Source organism: Callithrix jacchus, chromosome 1, assembly GCF_049354715.1.
Source record: "Callithrix jacchus isolate 240 chromosome 1, calJac240_pri, whole genome shotgun sequence".
Classification (NCBI taxonomy): domain Eukaryota; kingdom Metazoa; phylum Chordata; class Mammalia; order Primates; family Cebidae; genus Callithrix; species Callithrix jacchus.
Window position 1 is genome coordinate 191959432 of NC_133502.1, and position 19093 is coordinate 191978524.

The window sequence follows — 19093 nt, forward strand, 5'->3', positions numbered from 1 at the left end:
CTCTCAGAGTGCTGAAATTGTAGGCATGAACCACCAGGCCTGGCCTAATTCGGTGATTCTTAGTATATTCACAGAGTTGTGCATGAGACTTCTATTTTCATCATTCAAAAAAATCCTGTACCATTAACAGGATTTAATGGTAACTCACCATTTTCTCCCATAGCACCCCAATCCTAGACCATCACTAAACTGCAGTCTATTTCTGGATTTGTCTATTCTACACACTTAATTAAATTAAACATACAATATGTGATTCTTCGTGCCAGAACTTTCCTTAGCATAATGTTTTCAAGGTTCATTCATGTTGTAGCACGAATCAGTACCTCATACTTATTTATAGCCAATAATATTCCATTATACACATTTTCTTTACCCATTGATTAGTTGGTAGACATTTGGGTTGTTTACACTTTTTGACTTTTTTTTTTTTCTGAGACAGGGTTTCGCTCGTTACCCAGGCGCTGGAGTGCAATGGTGCGATCTCGGCTCACCGCAAGCTCCACCTCCTGGGTTCAGGCAATTCTCCTGCCTCAGCCTCTTGAGTAGCTGGGATTACAGGCGCGCGCCACCGTGCCTAGCTAATTTTTTTTTTTGTATTTTTAGTAGAGATGGGGTTTCACCATGTTGACCAGGATGATCCCGATCTGTTGACCTTGTGATCCACCTGCCTCGGCCTCCCAAAGTGTTGGGATTACAGGCGTGAGCCACCGCGCCCGGTCCACTTATTGACTATTAAGATAGTACTACAGTGAATATTGGTGTACAAGTTTTGCGTGGATTTCTATTTTTATTTTTTTTTAGTATTTACCGAGGAGTGGAATTCCTGGGTGTAGTATATTTACTTTTGTTGTTTTAAGAGCCAATAGATCATAGCAGAAAAATGGACCCCAGTTATCTTTGTTTATAAAGTTGCCTCCATATATTAGGCTGCTGGCAGGTGTCATTTGGGGGTTTTACACTGTTACTGGGCCGGGCCCTGTGGCTCATGCCTGTAATCCCATCACTTTAGGAGGCCAAGGTGGGCAAATCACTTGAGGTCAGGAGTTTGAGACCAGCCTGGCCAAACATAGTGAAACCCCATCTCTGCTAAAAATACAAAAATTAGCTGGGCGTGGTGGCACATTGGGAGGCTGAGGCAGGAGAATTGTTTGAACCTGGGAGGCGGAGGTTGCAGTGAGCCAAGATAGCACCACTGCACTCCAGCCTGGACAACAGACCGAGACTCTGTCTCAAAAGTCAAGTGCTAGGCCGGGCACGGTGGCTCACGCCTATAATCCCAGCACTTTGGGAGGCCGAGCCGGGTGGATCACAAGGTCAAGAGATCGAGACCATCCTGGTCAACGTGGTGAAAGCCCATCTCTACTAAAAATACAAAAATTAGCTGGGCATGATGGCATAAGCCTGTAGTCCCAGCTGTTCGGGAGGCTGAGGCAAGAGAATTGCTTTAACCCAGGGGCAGAGGTTGCAGTGAGCTGAGATCGTGCCATTGTACTCCAGCCTGGGTAACAAGCGAAACTCTGTCTCAAAAAAAAAAAAAAAAAAAAAATCAAGTGCTTCCAGGGGCAAAAGGTTTTAGGAATTTTCTCCTCCTGTATCTTCCTGTGATTTCAGGTGGAACACTTTAAGTTCTGTAGGCTTAATTTCCTAATTGTACACCTCTTCTAGTACTAAAATTTTAAATGTCTTTGACTTTACTGATCTGACATGTACTTTCATGAAGTACCTGGAATAGTTTCAGTAAACTCCCAGCCTGATGTCTAAAAAGTCCATAGTAGTTCTGTTTTTCTGCCCTTTGAGTAGGTTAGTATCTCTGTAGACTGATGATCTATCTAAAGAAGTATCGGACATCCGTCACCTCTTGGGGAATACAATCAGGTCAGAAACTAAAACACTGCCTCAAAGATTAACAGTGATAATGGATGATACTCCATCTCCCATAAATATAGTTAGACTTGACTAATGTTTGATGTCACTTGTCTTCTTTCTAGGATTACTTTGATATTGTGAAGAGCCCTATGGATCTTTCTACAATTAAGAGGAAGTTAGACACTGGACAGTATCAGGAGCCCTGGCAATATGTTGATGATATTTGGCTTATGTTCAATAATGCCTGGTTATATAACCGGAAAACATCACGGGTATACAAATACTGCTCCAAACTATCTGAGGTCTTTGAACAGGAAATTGACCCAGTGATGCAAAGCCTTGGATACTGTTGTGGCAGAAAGGTAAGAAATGGGTTTCAAATTTGTAACTTTTTGAGGATACCTAGAATAATACAGTGATGACTGTGATAAGAGAATATCTGACTTCTGGCTTTGACATGGCTTGCTTATTCATTCATTCTGTCTCCCAGGCTAGAGTGTAGTTGTGAAGTCATAGCTCACTGCAGTCTCAACCTCCAGGGCTCAAGCAGTTCTCCCACCTTAGCCTCCTGAGCAACTGGGACTACAGGCATGAGCCACCTCTCCCAGCTGACACAGTCTTTCTTTTAATGTGTGCCATGGTAGTAATAGCTCTTAATATGAAGTGGAATTTCTTTAAAGGCATTTTTTCACAGGGGTCAATTATATGGAAAAGTTGACCAATCAAATACTGAATCAGCAGACTGAGCTCATCTGGAGTAGAGGCATTCTTTTATGTTCAGCTGTAGGACCAGATTCCTCAGCATCTGTTGGCTTTTCAGTACATACCACTTCACATTATTGGTTTTTTGTTTTTAAAATGAGATTGGGGTCTTGCTGTGTTTCCTGAGCTGGTCTGGAACTCTTGGGCTCATGCAGTCTTCCCAGCTTGGCTTCCTGAGCACTGCAGGCAAGCACCACCATGCCCAGCTATTCCTGTTGGGTTCTTTGATAAAGTGATGGAAGGATAATGACTGCTAAGCCTACCTCAGCATTTTGAAATAATGTAGAAGTTAAACTGAGAATGATTTTCAGAAACTGAATTAGCCCATTATAATGAAGATAAATGAGAACTAAGACACCACTGACTTTTGTTTCTGATTTGCCATTCTTAACTATTCTAGCTTGTCCTTAAGGCCTCTGTGCTTTTTAACAAATGGTTTCTTTTGCAGTTGGAATTCTCTCCACAAACACTGTGTTGCTATGGCAAACAGTTATGCACAATACCTCGTGATGCCACTTACTACAGTTACCAGAACAGGTAAGCTTGGCCAGGTGTAGACCATGGTCCATGTGTCCACATGTCCAGGGAGTGCATGCGGATGGACCAGCACACGTACAGTCATGGTTCATGTGTATCTTGCTTGAAGACAGCTGTATAGCACAAGTTCTGTTTTTTGCCTTCTGCCTTTGTTTACAGAATTAGAAAATTTTCTATCAAAATAGCCTTGCATCAGTTGTCATGGTTTCCTACCAAGACTCTGAGAAGTTAAGCAACTTTGTGAGTTGTTGACATAGATGTGTCTGTATCCCAGGCTCCACTTCTCTTTCTACTGTGTTTTCAATTGATCACCACAGCCTGAGGCAAAACGGAGATGATTTTCAAACTTGTGAAACTAGCTAGATAGCTTTTTGAAAATGTTTCCCTTTTATATGAGGCCTATCGCTGAGTTGTTCTTGGAATATATGAAAACAGGATTCTGGAGTCTTTTATTTGCCTCATATTAAGCAAATAGAAAGGAAAACCTCAAATAGCTCTGTACCTTGCTTTTCGCAACATAGCCTTGCATATGACAGAGGGGACATTTTGAGTCTGATAAACTAGGCACCTCTGCCTAATTTTCTCCTGCCCAATCAATGGCTGTAATCACATAAATCTCATTCACTAATCTATCTTTTTTGTTTGTTTGTTTTTTAACGGAGTCTCACTCTGTTACCAGGCTGGAGTGCAATAGCAAGATCTCGGCTGACTGCAACCTCCAACTCCCTGGTTCAAGTGATTCTCCTGACTCAGCCTCCCAAGTAGCTGGGATTACAGGCATGTGCCACCACACCCAGCTAATTTTTTAGTAGAGATGAGGTTATACCATGTTGGCCTGGATGGTCTCAATCTTCTGACCTAGTGATCCACCCACCTCGGCCTTCCAAAATGCTAGGATTGCTAGGACTGCGTCAGCTGCGTTCACTAACCTATCTTAATCACAATTTATCTCTTGTTTTCAGTGATCAGCCTACAGTATAGCTTGCATTGGGTGTTTATTCAGGGCTCTGATAATAGTAATAACAAGGCTGGATGGTACTAAAACTCTTTGCTTGTTAATACCAAATACATGGTATTGGTTTTTGCTGAACTTGTGTGATGCAGATGTATTTCTAGCTTTGAAAAGTCACTTAAGCTTATTTTATTTACGAAAAGTTAGATATGCTTCTAATGCTTTGTAAACCTAATGCTTTGATTTTGCAGTGAGTAAAAATCTAGCTTTTTACTCATTTGAAACCTAGAAAAGGTGAGAGTCAAATGTATAAGTACCTTATGTTTGAAAAAGCAAGTAACTTGACAAACTTTTCTCATGTTTACTAAAACAGTAGTCTAAAGTGTTTATCTTTGCACCATGTCACCTTTAATCATGTACCTGCACACATCACTTCCTTTTAAAATGTGTCCACTTGATGGCTATAGTCAGTATTTAACTGCTTGTGCAGGCTTTTAAGTAAACCATTTTTTTCTTTGTTTTTTGAGATAGGGTTTCACTCTGTCACCAGGCTAGAGTGTAGTGGCGTGATCTTGTCTCACTGCAGCTTCTGCCTCTCGCTGGGTCAGGTGATCTCCTAACTCAGTTTCCCGAGTAGCTGAGACTTCAAGCACATGCCACCACACACACACAGCTAATTTTTTGTTGAGACGGGGTTTTGACATGTTGCCCAGGCTGGTCTCAAACTCCTGAGCTCAAGCGTTCTGCCTGCCTCAGCCTCCCAAAGTGCTGATAATATAGATAAGAGCCACCATGCCTGGCCAGAAAGCTGTTTTTTTACTTAAGGCTTCCTTGGGATAAGAAAGAAATTTTGCGTCTTTTAATCCATGGTGTTTTTTTGTTTTGTTTTGTTTTTCTTTTTTTGAGACGGAGTCTCACTCTGTTACCCAGGCTGGAGTGCAGTGACATGTTCTTGGCTCACTGCAACCTCTGCCTAACAGGTTCAAGTGATTGTCCTGCCTCAGCCTCCCAAGTAGCTGGAATTACAGGCATGTGCCACCATGCTTAGCTAATTTTGGTATTTTTAGTAGCGACAGGGTTTTACCATGTTGGGCAGGCTGGTCTTGAACCCCTGGCCTCAGGTGATCCACTCACCTTGGTTTCCCAAAGTCCTAGGATTACAGGCTTGAGCCACTGCACCTGGCTATGGTTTTTTACATTATTGTTTTCTGCAACTGTATCTCTAGTGGGCTTTTTAAAGGGGAAGGGGGAGGCTATGGCTTTTTGTTTTATAAGTGGGAAGAAGTGTGATTCCTATATTTAGGTAGTGAGTAGCAGCTCTTCTCTCCCTGGTATATTTATCCTTCTTCCTCCTTTTGATTATTTACATCACATAGCGTTAATTGCTGAAATGAAAGGATATGGGTCTGTGTAATTGAGACTTTTGCTTTTATTTGCAGTAATCATTTGCTACTTGTGATCCCATTTGAGATATTTAATGCTAATCTGTGCTTTGCCTTGGCTTTCTGCTTTGTGTTGTTCTGTCTTGCTTTTATGTTTTTTGTTGTCTTGCAATCCCTCATTTCTTCGTTTGTTTTGTGTTTTTTTTTCTCCCTCATGCTTGTCGTTGTCTGCACTTGGCTTTGATTGCAAAAAAAAAAAAACCAAAAAAAAACAAACAAAAAAAAACCCAAACTGTGGGGCCCATATATCTGCATCATTGAATGTCCTTGTCGCCGTTGATGACCTGCTCTCTGCTCCCGTCCCCCTCCTTGGCCTGCTGTGATTGGTGGCTTCGTTGCTTGGCTTGGGCTGTGTTGTGTGAACGGAACAGTTCACCCCAGTATGGCCTTCTTGCCGACAGGTATCATTTCTGTGAGAAGTGTTTCAATGAGATCCAAGGGGAGAGCGTTTCTTTGGGGGATGACCCTTCCCAGCCTCAAACGTAAGTAACCATTATTTTGAAAAGTGCTAATTAGTTGTTGTCATGTGATTGTACACAGCCTTATTTCTAAATGAACTTAAGCTGTGCTGTTGAATATGGTAGCCATTAGTCATGTCTTGCTATTTAAATGCAAATTAAATACAGTTAAAAATTGTTTATCACATGGACTACTTACAGTTAAAGTGTTCAGTAGCTATCTGTGTCTGCTGGCTACCATATTGGCCAACCCAGAGAATATATCCATCATAGTAGAAAGCTCTATGAGACACTGGACTAGGGAATATGTCAGCAGTAGGCAGTCATCTTAGTTATAGTAAAAGTTACTCTGTATAGGAAGCAATCAGTTTCTCTCTGAAAAATTGAAAGTTTAGTATAAGAAAACTTCATTATTAACTTTTCTGAATTTGAGGGTAATTGAATTGATAAGCACTTTATACCCTTCTCTTGTAAGTTAACAGAAGACCCAAGTCACTATTTTAATGAATATTAGACTTTAACAACATGCAGGGGTTTAAGAGACTTGCTTGGGCTTTGCAATCTCACAAGCTCTTATCATTTGGTAAATGGCTGAGAAAAAAATTTCAAACATATAGTCTAATAGTAATAGTAGTAATCTCTTAAGATTTAGGCAGTCACTATAATTCAAACTTGGACTGTTGAAGAAGGAAAAATTGCTTAGTATAATTTTAATATTGCAGGTTCATATTTACTTCTGTTTAGGACATTGCACAAAAATATGTAATTGTTTTGTTCCTAGTAAATGGGGCTTCTGAGAAAAGCTGTGTTTAACTTTTCTAAATTGAGTTGTCAAAACAGCAGTGTCTGGGTGCCAGCTAAGAGAGTAGATACTGGGAGCCTATAATCCTTGAAACATTTTGACACTTGGTTAAGCCAGGAAGGTCAGCTCTAGGGTAAGTTTTCTTGATTCGGGAAGAGACATAATCCTTGCCATTGAACTCTGTCAAGTGGCTTACCAAATATTCTAAACCTGAAAGCAGTATATCTCTTGCTTTGAAAAGTGTAGGAACAAGACCCTTCCCAATTCTGCAGGTCTATAGTGGACACAAGTGTCTGTTTTTAACAAATTACGAGATTTCTTCTGGTGCTGCTGGTCTTCAGACTTGTAGTAGCACGACAGGCCATTCAGGAGAATGCTGTCAACAGAGACGAAAGAATCTCTAGGCCACAACTAGTATGAGAAACAGTTTTCAGTATGGATATGTCCTCATTTTTGTAAGGAAGAATCACAGTAGTCCAAGTTGGGCCCACTAATGTCGATTCTAGTTGGAGAATGGTAAGAACTGTTAGCTTTTGTATGTAGTGAGGCTATGAACAGTCTGGTATGCTAGGTTTTAGGATGGGAAACCATGTGAAATTTTGAAATGTGAAATCATGGAATTTTTGTCCTTCAGATTTACTACCCCAAAATATGTGTTTTGTTTTTGTTTTTGTTTTTTTTGAGACGGAGTTTCGCTGTTGTTACCCAGGCTGGAGTGCAATGGCATGATCTTGGCTCACCGCAACCTCCACCTTCTGGGTTCAAGCAATTCTCCTGCCTCAGCCTCCCGAGTAGCTGGGACTATAGGCACGCACCACCATGCCCAGCTAATTTTTGTATTTTTAGTAGAGATGGGGTTTCACCTCATTGACCAGGATGGTCTCGATCTCTTGACCTCGCGATCCACCCGCCTCGGCCTCCCAAAGTGCTGGGATTACAGGCATAAGCCACCGGCCCGGCCTGTATTTTTTTTTTTTTTTTTTAGACAGGGTTTCACCATGTTGGTCAGGCTGGTCTTGAACTCCCAGCCTCAGATGATCTGCCTGCCTTAGCCTCCAAAGTGCTTGGCTTGGATTGCAGGCAGGAGCCGCCATGCCCAGCATTTTTTTTTTTTTTTTAAAGACAGAGTTTCGCTCTTATTACCCAGACTGGAGTGCAATGGCGTGATCTCGGCTCACCGCAACCTTCGCCTCCTGGGTTCAAGCAATTCTCCTACCTCAGCCTCCTCAGTAGCTGGGACTACAGGCTGCGCCACCATGCCCAGCTAAGTTTTTGTATTTTTAGTAGAGACGGGGTTTCACCGTGTTGACCAGGATGATCTCGATCTCTTGACCTAGTGATCCACCCGCTTTGGCCTCCCAAAGTGCTGGGATTACAGGCATGAGCCACTGTGCCCGGCCCCTTTTTTTTTTTTAATAAAAATGGGATTTCACCATGGTGGCCAGGCTGGTTTTGAACTCCTGACCTCCAGTGATCCACCCACCTCGGCCTCCCAAAGTGCTAGGATTACAAGTGTGAGTCACCATGCCCGGCCCACATGTATTCTTAATGTTGAAATTTTCTGTTGTAAAAAGTTGTTTGACGAGATTCTTCCTGAAAACTTTTTATTTAAATAGTGGTTTACTTCCCAGTATACATGCCATTTTTTTATAACTCAGTCTAGGAACATTAAATGAACACCTCAAGAGTAGTAATATGCAAGATTTTAAAAGGAAAAGAAGGAATAGTTTTTCTAGTTCTTCCTGGGTTCTCCATTTCTGATAAGAGGAAATGTATTTCCTCTTAAGCCCTATAGAATATTCCTTTACCGTAAACATGCATTTTGTGTGAGCCAAGAATGCATCTGTTTAAATGTGTATTCTTAAAAGACCTAAATCCATTTATAGTGTGAAGTTTGTTCCTTTTGTTAGATAAAGCAGTCTGATTGGTCATCTCTATCACTTTTTCTCATTGTGTCCCTTTTCTCTCCTTAGTACAATAAATAAAGAACAATTTTCCAAGAGAAAAAATGACACACTGGATCCTGAACTGTAAGTAAGACCCCCTTGAATAGTTAGTACGCTTTGATTTTTCCTTTTCCCTTTTATTCTCTGGGTTTGCACGATCCATCAGATGATCTTGTATTCTTGGGCTAAATCTATATAACATACATCTAATGAGTAGTAAAACCACGGAAAACATTGAAGAACTAAGAAACATTAGTTTTTAATGTTAATTTTTTTTTTTTTTTTTTTTGGCCTGTGCAGAAGATAGAAGTTTTTAATGTTAATTTTAATGTTCATAATGTTCAATGGAAAACATTAAAGATCTAAACCTCCAGTTTGCAGTGAGGCCTTTAGAGCGTGAAGGACTGAAATGTATTCTAGATGTTCTTAAAATGGATGGGATGGTATCAGATTCATTTGGAATTTTCAACACCAGTAATCTGTCTTTTAATAATTAGCTGGGCTTGGTCAGGAGCAGTGGCTCATGCCTGTGATCCCAGCACTTTGGGAGGATAAGGTGGGTAGATCACCTGAGGTCAGGAGTTGGAGACCAGCCTGGCCAACTTGTTGAAACCCAAATTAGCTGAGTATGGTGGTGCACACCTGTAATCTCAGCTACTTGGGAGGCTGAGGCAGGAGAATCACTGGAACCTGGGAGGCAGAGGTTTCAGTGAACTGACATCATGCCACTACACTCCAGCCTGGGTGACAGAGCGAGATTCCGTCTCAGAAAAATTGGCCAGGCATGATGGTATGTGCTTACGGTCCCAGCCAGGTAGCTGAGAGGCCAAGGCAGGAAAATGTCTTGAGCACAGGAGTTTAGGGTTACAGTGAGCTGTGAGCATGCCACCCACTTCAGCCTTTACAAGAGAATGAGACCCTATCTCTAAAAAAAAAAAATAGAAACTTTGTTAAAACTGTTCCCAGTTCTTTGATCGTGACCATGAGTATCTTTGTCAGAAATCATGGGAAATATTTGAAGTTTTCATTTGGTTAAGGTTTGAGGTTAATCTATCTTGGAATTGTCTCTGCTCTTCCAGGTTTGTTGAATGTACAGAGTGCGGAAGAAAGATGCATCAAATCTGTGTCCTTCACCATGAGATAATCTGGCCTGCTGGGTAAGGCTTAAGTTGCTTATTTCTCTGGAATTTCTCTTTATCATGAATATTAACGAGTTTTTTATTCTATGCATGCAATGACTATATTGTATCTTCCAAGTTACTGTCTTTAAGTTTTCTTCTTTGGGTTTGGCAACGATAATTACAGTTCACTTTTTAAAAATTAAAGATATTTAATTTTTTTAAATTTAAATACACATTCTTTTTAGCCATATATATATTTTTTTTATTCTGGATTTTTTACTAAAACTATGTTGTAGTTATTACACATTAAAAATAAATGCTTTTGGCCAAGCAAGGTGGCTCACGCCTGTAATCCCTGCACTTTGGGAGACTGGGGCTGGTGGATCACCTGAGGTCAGGAATTCCAGACCAGCCTGACCAACATGGCAAAACCCCATCTCTACTGAAAATACAAAAATTAGCCGGGCGTGGTGGCGCACACCTGTAATCCTAGCTACAGGTGAGCTGAGGCAAGAGAATCACTTGAACCTGGGAGGTGGTTGCATTGAGCTGAGATTGCACCATTGCGCTCCAAACTGGGTGACAGAGTGAGACTGTCTCAAAAAAAAAAAAAAAAGAGAGAAAGAAAAAAGTAAATGCTTTTAATAAGACATCTAGAAACTAGCATCATGCTGTGAATGATACCATTGGTCTGGCCCTGGTAAGGATCATCTTTTGGTTAGGGCTGGGGACAGCAAATTATAAAGCTGTAGTCATAGTATAATTGTCTAGTAAAAGGGAGAGGCCATCACTCTGTACAAGAGGAACTAATCCGAGCCATGTTCCAAAGGAAGAGGGTATGATGGGCATCAAGTGCCTCTCATTAGGATGGGATCTCCATGGATCTCGATGTCTTCTGCTCCATTCTTGGGCTGATTGTTGCTCCTGATTTGGAGGTTAGAAGAAAGGGCAGGCTGGTTTAACAAATTTCACTTTTCTTTTTTACTGTTATTTTCACATAGAAAATAACACTAAGGAAAATTAGAATAGGGGATGGTTTGGTGGCTGTTGTATTTTCAGCATGACTTGTCTTTTACGTGTGCCATTTTAATGCTTTCCTTAATCATAGACTTCTTAGAAATGATTAAGAGACTTCTTATGGTTGTTGGAATTTAGGATCAGTCGGCTGAATGACAATCCCTGTTATTACTGTGTTAAGCTTTTGCTTTTTCTTAAAATTTGAATAGTATGAGAGTTCATAAAGTAAAAAGTGATGGTCTCAGCTTCTCCTTTCCCACGCACATTCCCCGCCACAGAATTAGCATGGCCATCAGTTTGGAAAGATTCTTTCTACACCCTTTTGTACATACAATCATACTTTCTTAATTTACATGTATTTAATTTTTAATTTTTGTATCTTGTTATAGGTCATAGATTTTTTTTTTTTTTAATTGAGTCTCACTTTCATTGCCCAGGCTGGAGTACAGTGGTACAATCTTGGTTCACTGCAACCTCTGCCTCCTGGGTTCAAGCAGTTCTGCCTCAGCTTCCTGAGTAGCTGGGATTACGGGTGCATACCACCATGCCCAGCTAATTCTCTTGCATTTTTAGTAGAGATGGGGTTTCATTACATTGGCCAGTGTGGTCTTAAACTCCTGACCTCAAATGATACACCCACCTCAACCTCCCAAAGTACTGGGTTCATAGACGTTTTTTTATGTCTGCTGCATTTTTTGTTTTGTTTGTTTTGAGACAGAGTCTCACTCTGTCGCGCAGGCTGGAGTGCAGTGGTATGGTCTCAGCTCACTGCAACCTCTGCCTCCTGGGTTCAAGCCTCCCAAGTAGCTGGGACTACAGGAATGCCCAACTAATTTTTTGTATTTTTAGTAGAGACAGGGTTTCACCATGCTGGCAAGGCTGGTCTCGAACACCTGACCTCATGATCCGCCCACCTCAGGCTCCCAAAGTGCTGGGATTACAGGCATGAGCCACCTCGCCTGGCTGGCTGCTGCAGTTTTAATGGATGCATAGTATTCTTTAATATACTGTAATCCATTTATTTACTTAGTTGGTAAACAAGTTTCTGTGGAAACTCTCATTAAAGACATATCCTATACATCTTCAGTAACAATCTACTGGTTCTACTCTTAAAATGTACATTCCAACTAGTAGCGTATAGGCAGTATCACCACTTAGGATTTTTCTCCCCAATTACATTGGCAAAACTTCTATCTTGATTTGTAATCCTTGATCATCTTTCTGTGTGTAAACCAATTTATATGCTCTTCATGTTTTTTCATGTCTGTTGCCTGTTTTTCAGTTATCTCTTTTGTTCTTCGTGATTTCTAAAAGCTCTTTGTATGTTAGTTTTATTAACTCGTTAGAAATTTAGAAATGGTTCCACCAGATTGTCTTTTAAATTTTAACTTTATTTAAACAATAGATTTTGTTACATGCCTTAATCGTTTCTTTAAGATGTGTAAACGAAGTTTTTTGCATTTAGATTCGTCTGTGATGGCTGTTTAAAGAAAAGTGCACGAACTAGGAAAGAAAATAAGTTTTCTGCTAAAAGTAAGTTTTATTCTTAAAAGTAAATTTTGTCCAAACTTACCTGAAGCCTAGACAAGAAGAAACCACCCGAAGTGAATTACTTTCTTTAATCACTGTAATAATCAGAGTAAAAATAAAATGATTGGTTACTCTCCTTATAGTTGATCTGTACTTTTTGGTGTGAAATTTATTAGACCAAAGAAAAACTTCCAAGGAATGGATTTGTAGATGTACAAGATGGATGTTTTTCCTGTTCCTATGTTTTTTCTTATTTGGGGCATTTCATAAAGGAGGAATAAGATGTGGAAATAATTGGCCAGAATTGCCATCCCTCTGTCTGTTTGGAGAGTCTCACTCTGTCACCCAGGCTAGAGTGCAGTTGCAGGATCTCAGCTCACATCAACCGCCGCCTCCAGGTTCATGTGACTGGTCCTACATCAGCCTCCCAAGTAGCTGGGATTATAGGCATCTGCTACCACGCTAGGCTAATTTTTGTATTCTTAGTAGAGACAGGATTTCATCATCTTGGCCAGGGTGATCTTGAACTCCTGACCTCGTAGTCCGCTCTCCTTGACCTCCCAAAGTGCTGGAATTACAGGCATGAGCCACGGCACGCAGCCCGTTCTGTATTTTTGTAGACTCTTCCAAAATTAGTCATTTTTCAAAATGAAAAAGTTGGGGAAAATGACATTTAGAAAACATTGAGTACTGTGTCTGCTTTAACAGCACATATGTTAGAATGATACGGAGAAGATTTGCATGGTCCCTGAACCTCTAGTATAACATGCAGATCTGCAAAGTAATGACTGCTTTGCTATGATTTTTTAAATTTCACTAATTTATCCTATTTGTATTGAAAAAAGTATAAATAAGATTTGAGGTTGAACCTTAAGACTAACGGTAGTAAATTTGCACCTCAGTAACTTTTAACTTTTACATTCTAGGGTTGCCATCTACCAGACTTGGTACCTTTCTAGAGAATCGTGTGAATGACTTTCTGAGGCGACAGAATCACCCTGAGTCAGGAGAGGTCACTGTTAGAGTAGTTCATGCTTCTGACAAAACCGTGGAAGTAAAACCAGGCATGAAAGCAAGGTATCTAGTCATTTCACTTTTCTTCTCTTGTGGATCCAGAATTGCTCATACATGGTTACCACTGGTGATTCCAATCTGAATGAGTTATATTGTGGTCCCCCCCACCATCTGAATTGTATAGGTTTGTGGACAGTGGAGAGATGGCAGAATCCTTTCCATACCGAACCAAAGCCCTCTTTGCCTTTGAAGAAATTGATGGTGTTGACCTGTGCTTCTTTGGCATGCATGTTCAAGAGTATGGCTCTGACTGCCCTCCACCCAACCAGAGGTATGACTGGCTCACAGTGGCTACTTCCTGATTTGTGTGGGAGTTCCAAGTTATAATAGTAGGTGGAAAAGCATAACAGGCAAGAGTTTATTGTGCTTGGTTTAGAAATGCAAAATCTCAAGTGTCGAATGATTTTAAAGTGAAACAGATTAAAAAGCAAACCCCCAAACAAAATAACTGCTCAATACTGCTCTTCTGTGGTCATAGTAATAAAGGATATAAATAGCAACCTGAAATTGGAATTTGGAAACAAACGTGTTATACTCTTCAGAAAATGAGCTTCAATCTGGATAGTTAAGTAGCTTTGTGAAAGTATGTCTTACAAATAGGGTGGGAATTTCTTATCTCCAAAAGTAGTATAAAGGCAGTAGTAAGAATGTATAGTGATCAGCAAATACTGATTGATATGTATGTGCCAAGCACTGCTAGGTACTACAGACAGAAGGAAGCCACTGGCTCACTGAACTTCCCTGAAGGGTTCACAGTCGAGTCACCCACCTGCCTGTGATGAGCTTCACAAATAATAGTAGGCACATAAAGAACTCATTATGTAAGACTTGACTTTTTTTTTGTTCTCCCCATTTTGTATAGGAGAGTATACATATCTTACCTCGATAGTGTTCATTTCTTCCGTCCTAAATGCCTGAGGACTGCAGTCTATCATGAAATCCTAATTGGATATTTAGAATATGTCAAGAAATTAGGGTAAGCATATTTTGATAATGGATTTTTTTTTTTTTTTAATTAGCATGGCCTTCTGGTAAGACATAGGTTAAATATGCAAATGTATAACTCTTTGCCCTTTTTCCCCTTATTTTAGTTCTTACATAACAATTATTCTCTCAACTTTGTCGGTGCCCCTTCGAAGTTAATGTTGTCAGTAGGAAAGAAATGGTTATGGTGGCCCTAATTCCTCCCATTCAGCATTAGTTTTATTTTGTTCAGCTAAGCCATTGGGTCCAGTTTGCTTTGAAGTTTGATTTTTGCCTCTCACTTGAGGGCAGAATTTTAACTTTTACAACCTGGGATCGAGACCAAAAACAAAACAGCTCTGGAGATACTTCTTACCTTTAGAATATGCACATCATTGGAGACATTCACTCCCTCATCTGGAAGGCTGCTTCTCTGAAGACTCTGCCTTTTTTTTTTAGCTCCCTTGTTAAACAGATCCATTTTCCTTTACAATGTAATCTTCATTTGGTATTAATATGCAGACAGAGTTTTTGGATCCAGGGCTAAGTTACCTGCTTTATGGCTGAAATTCACAACATTCTGCTGCCTCCAAAAATAAGTAGGCAATGTGTGATCCATTGTTTTTACTGTGGGTTATGCCTAGTTCTGGCTTCACAATGTTAATTAATCTCATGTTAGGTTATTGACTGTGTTATCTTGGGAGGAATCATTGATATCTGTATCAGCTCCGTCTTCTGGTTTAAACTATAGCCTTCTAGAATAGATTATCTTTTTTCCTTAATGTTCTTTTTCTATTGCTAGTTACACAACAGGGCATATTTGGGCATGTCCACCAAGTGAGGGAGATGATTATATCTTCCATTGCCATCCTCCTGACCAGAAGATACCCAAGCCCAAGCGACTGCAGGAATGGTACAAAAAAATGCTTGACAAGGCTGTATCAGAGCGTATTGTCCATGACTACAAGGTCAGTTGGGACATGGGGGCCAGGTGCTGACAGTAGATCTGGAAATTCACTAATGTTGCTGCTCTATATTCTGTCATTTAACTTAAAAAAAAAAAAAGTCTTGTTTGTCCTAACACTTGCATGTAATTCCTAAAACTGCTAATTTGATTGCTTTTATTTCGTATATTCAAAATTTTTCAATGTAAGGAAAACTTGGTCTTTGAAGAGTGGTAGATCAAGAAATCCCTGTTTTAAACATGTAACCAAAATTTTTGTCGTTGTTTTGGTAGAAATGGGGTATCGCTGTGCTGCCTAGGCTGGACTTGAACTCTTGGCCTCAGGTGATCCAAAGTGCTGGGATTACAGGCGTGAGCTACTGTGCCTGGCCTTAAAATGTATTTTTTCGTTTCGGTTTTTTGTTTGGTTTGGGTTGGTTGAGGTTTTAGGGGTGGGGGTGTTCTGTTTTGTTTTCAGACAGGGTCATACACTGTCACCCAAGCTAGGGTGCAGTGGCATTATCTCTGCTCACTGCAACCTCTGCCACCCAGGCTCTGAGCCATCTTCCCACTCAGCTTCCTGAGTTGCCGGAACTACAGGTGCACACCATGACACCTGGTTAATTATGTGTTGTTTTTTTTTTGTTTGTTTGCTGTTGTAGAGACAGGATTTCACCATGTTGCCCAAGCTGGCCTCAAACTCCTGAGCACAAGTCTCAGCCTCCCAAGTGCTGGGATTACAGGTGTGAGCCACCTCACCCAGCCAAAAATAGATAAACATTCATGAATATAGGCTGTCTCATGACACAAACTTGTCTTCCTCATTTTAGTAGTTCATCAAGTGGATGTTTTCCTGAGCACCCCAGCAAATCATTCTGCAGCAGATACAATTTCCAATATTTGTAGTTATGGTCATTTTGAACAAAGCTGTCAGTAAAAGCTGCTGAAATTCCAAGGATGGTAGCGAGGAGAGCATGCTTCACACCACATATTCTATGATAAGGAGTGGTAAGGGCCATGGCATACATGATGGTGCTGCCACCCTGACATTGATGCTGGCAGGATAATTGCCACTTGTTTGTATAAAAGCCTATAAGTTCCCTGTTTTTATAGGTAGAGGAAATAGAAAACCAGAATATTTAACTTTAGGCCAGGCCTTTTCAGTGTTTTTCTACATACCTCCCTGGGTTATGGCTTAGATATAACATGTCTGCCAACTTCCAAGACATTTTAAGCTTTTGTGTTTCTTGTTCGTTAGCTGTGATTATTCTCTATAATCAGTGCTTTAAAAGAACATAGAAATTCCTATTTTACATGCATATTTTTGCAGGATATTTTTAAACAAGCTACTGAAGATAGATTAACAAGTGCAAAGGAATTGCCTTACTTCGAGGGTGATTTCTGGCCCAATGTTCTGGAAGAAAGCATTAAGGAACTGGAGCAAGAGGAGGAAGAGAGAAAACGAGAAGAAAACACCAGCAATGAAAGCACAGATGTAAGGACACTGAGTTTCCTTTCAAATCTATACCTTGATTCTAATATTTAACCCAGAAGTGCACTTAAACTTTCAGTTGGGTTTTAAAGCTCTCAGGTGTGAAAGAGCTCTTTAAAATTGGGCAAGAAATGTTGGCTTAGAAAGGTTACTAGGGTTCTGTTTCAGTGGCATTAAACCTTTAAAGCCTCAGACCCAGACCCCCTTTTAAAATGGTATCTCAGACTGAGTAATGTGAAATGATAAAAGAAACTGAAGGATTACTTATCTGAAAGACTAAGTTATGAATATTATAGGCCTGTGGGCCACATATAATCTCTAGCGTATTTTCTCTCTCTTAAAAAAAAATCTTTTGAAATTTAAAAACCATTCTTAGCGATATAAAACAGGCCTGAGGCAGAATTTGCCTGTTAAATAACTTAAGTCTGGCTTAATAACCTCACCAGTTATTTCCCCATAGCATATCTAGAATTACCTCCATTGAATTTAACTTACAGAGGCACCCTTTAATACTCTGTTAACGAAGTCTTACAGCCTTGTCATTTAGTATTTGTGGGCTCATACCATTTTAGAATATGGGTGGAAGGAGATAAAACCAAGGTCTTCTGGCTCCCCACTTTCATGCACTCTTCACTACCCCAAAGTGCCATCCATTCCTTGTTCCCTCGCCCCAATCTGGTATACATTCAGTCTGCATGGTCTGCATACTCTGTGGCCTCTTCTAGGCAAAAAGCTAAAGAGCCACCATTGCCTTAAGGATCACTGGTAAAAAAATTAGGTCAAAATAAGGTCTTTCTAAAGGAAAAAGAATAAATAAAAAGAAAACAACTAGTAAAATAAGATACAGGCATAAGATTATGATGTCTGGTTTCAAATAAGGGCGATATTCAGTGTTAGTCCCACATCACTTTTTTTTGGGGAGACAGAGTCTCGCTCTGTCACCAGGCACCAGGCTGGAGTGCACTGGCGCAATCTCGGCTCACTGCAACCTCCGCTTCCGGGTTCAAGCAATTATCCTGCCTCTCGAGTAGCTGGAACCACAGGCATGTGCCACCACATCCAGCTAATTTTTGTATTTTTTAGTAGAGATGGGATTTCACCATGGTCTCGATCTCTTGACCTCGTGATCCACCTGCCTCGGCCTGCTAAAGTGCTGGGTTTAACAGGCATGAGCCACCGGCGCCCAGCCCCACATCACTTAACAAAAACTTATTTTCTTGTCTCCTTTGTGCTATTCTGCAGGTGACCAAGGGAGACAGCAAAAATGCTAAAAAGAAGAATAATAAGAAAACCAGCAAAAATAAGAGCAGCCTGAGTAGGGGCAACAAGAAGAAACCTGGGATGCCCAATGTATCTAACGACCTCTCACAGAAACTGTATGCCACCATGGAGAAGCATAAAGAGGTAAGATGCAGCCACGGGAAGATTTCTGGCTGGGTGCAGTGGATCACCTAAAATGAAGAGTTTGAGACCAGCCTGACCAACATTGAAACCCTGTCTCTACTAAAAGTAGAAAAATTAGCCAGGCATGGTGTTGTGGGCCTGTGGTCTCAGCTACTCAGGAGGCAGAGATGGGACAATTGCTTGAGCCCAAGAGGCAAAGGCTGTAGTGAGTCATGGTCACGCCACTCCACTCCAGCCTGGGTGACAAAGTGAGACCCTGTCTCAAAAAAAGAGATTTGTCTGTTTTGCAGGTCTTCTTTGTGATCCGCCTCATTGCTGGCCCTGCTGCCAACTCCCTGCCTCCCATTGTTGACCCTGACCCTCTCATCCCCTGCGATCTGATGGATGGTCGGGATGCGTTTCTCACGCTGGCAAGGGACAAGCACCTGGAGTTCTCTTCACTCCGAAGAGCCCAGTGGTCCACCATGTGCATGCTGGTGGAGCTGCACACACAGAGCCAGGACCGCTTTGTCTACACCTGTAATGAATGCAAGCACCATGTGGAGACACGCTGGCACTGCACTGTCTGTGAGGTAGGCACCTGGTTGTGGAAGGGAGGAGATGAGCTCTGCAGGGTTTTTCACTGTTACGAGGGGCCGTGCAGTTATATAGGCCTGTGGGGTGCTGGGGCTTGGCCTCATGTTTGAGTGGCAGAGCTGAAGAGGCTAGTTTTTGTTCTACAAAATGGGCTTTTCTGGCCCAAACAGAATGTCTAAAATACTTTTGAGTAACTTAAATCTTGGAG

The 19093-nt window shown here is 41.0% G+C and overlaps 1 protein-coding gene across 5 annotated transcripts in view; it reads left to right on the forward strand.

The window, feature by feature from the left end:
* EP300 (EP300 lysine acetyltransferase) overlaps window positions 1–19093 on the forward strand; it is an 81436-nt gene that overhangs the window by 59778 nt on the left and 2565 nt on the right. For 3 of the 5 annotated variants that reach the window (XM_078334899.1, XM_078334914.1, XM_078334909.1), the window contains 13 exons: window positions 1989–2228; window positions 3077–3165; window positions 5931–6041; window positions 8793–8849; window positions 9845–9922; window positions 12369–12436; window positions 13360–13510; window positions 13632–13778; window positions 14370–14483; window positions 15273–15438; window positions 16744–16908; window positions 18148–18309; window positions 18600–18881. In XM_078334899.1, the coding sequence (XP_078191025.1) occupies window positions 1989–2228; window positions 3077–3165; window positions 5931–6041; window positions 8793–8849; window positions 9845–9922; window positions 12369–12436; window positions 13360–13510; window positions 13632–13778; window positions 14370–14483; window positions 15273–15438; window positions 16744–16908; window positions 18148–18309; window positions 18600–18881 (1830 nt within the window). The remainder of the gene's footprint in view (window positions 1–1988; window positions 2229–3076; window positions 3166–5930; window positions 6042–8792; window positions 8850–9844; window positions 9923–12368; window positions 12437–13359; window positions 13511–13631; window positions 13779–14369; window positions 14484–15272; window positions 15439–16743; window positions 16909–18147; window positions 18310–18599; window positions 18882–19093) is intronic. The other 2 variants (XM_078334902.1, XM_078334916.1) reach the window with 1 other exon arrangement.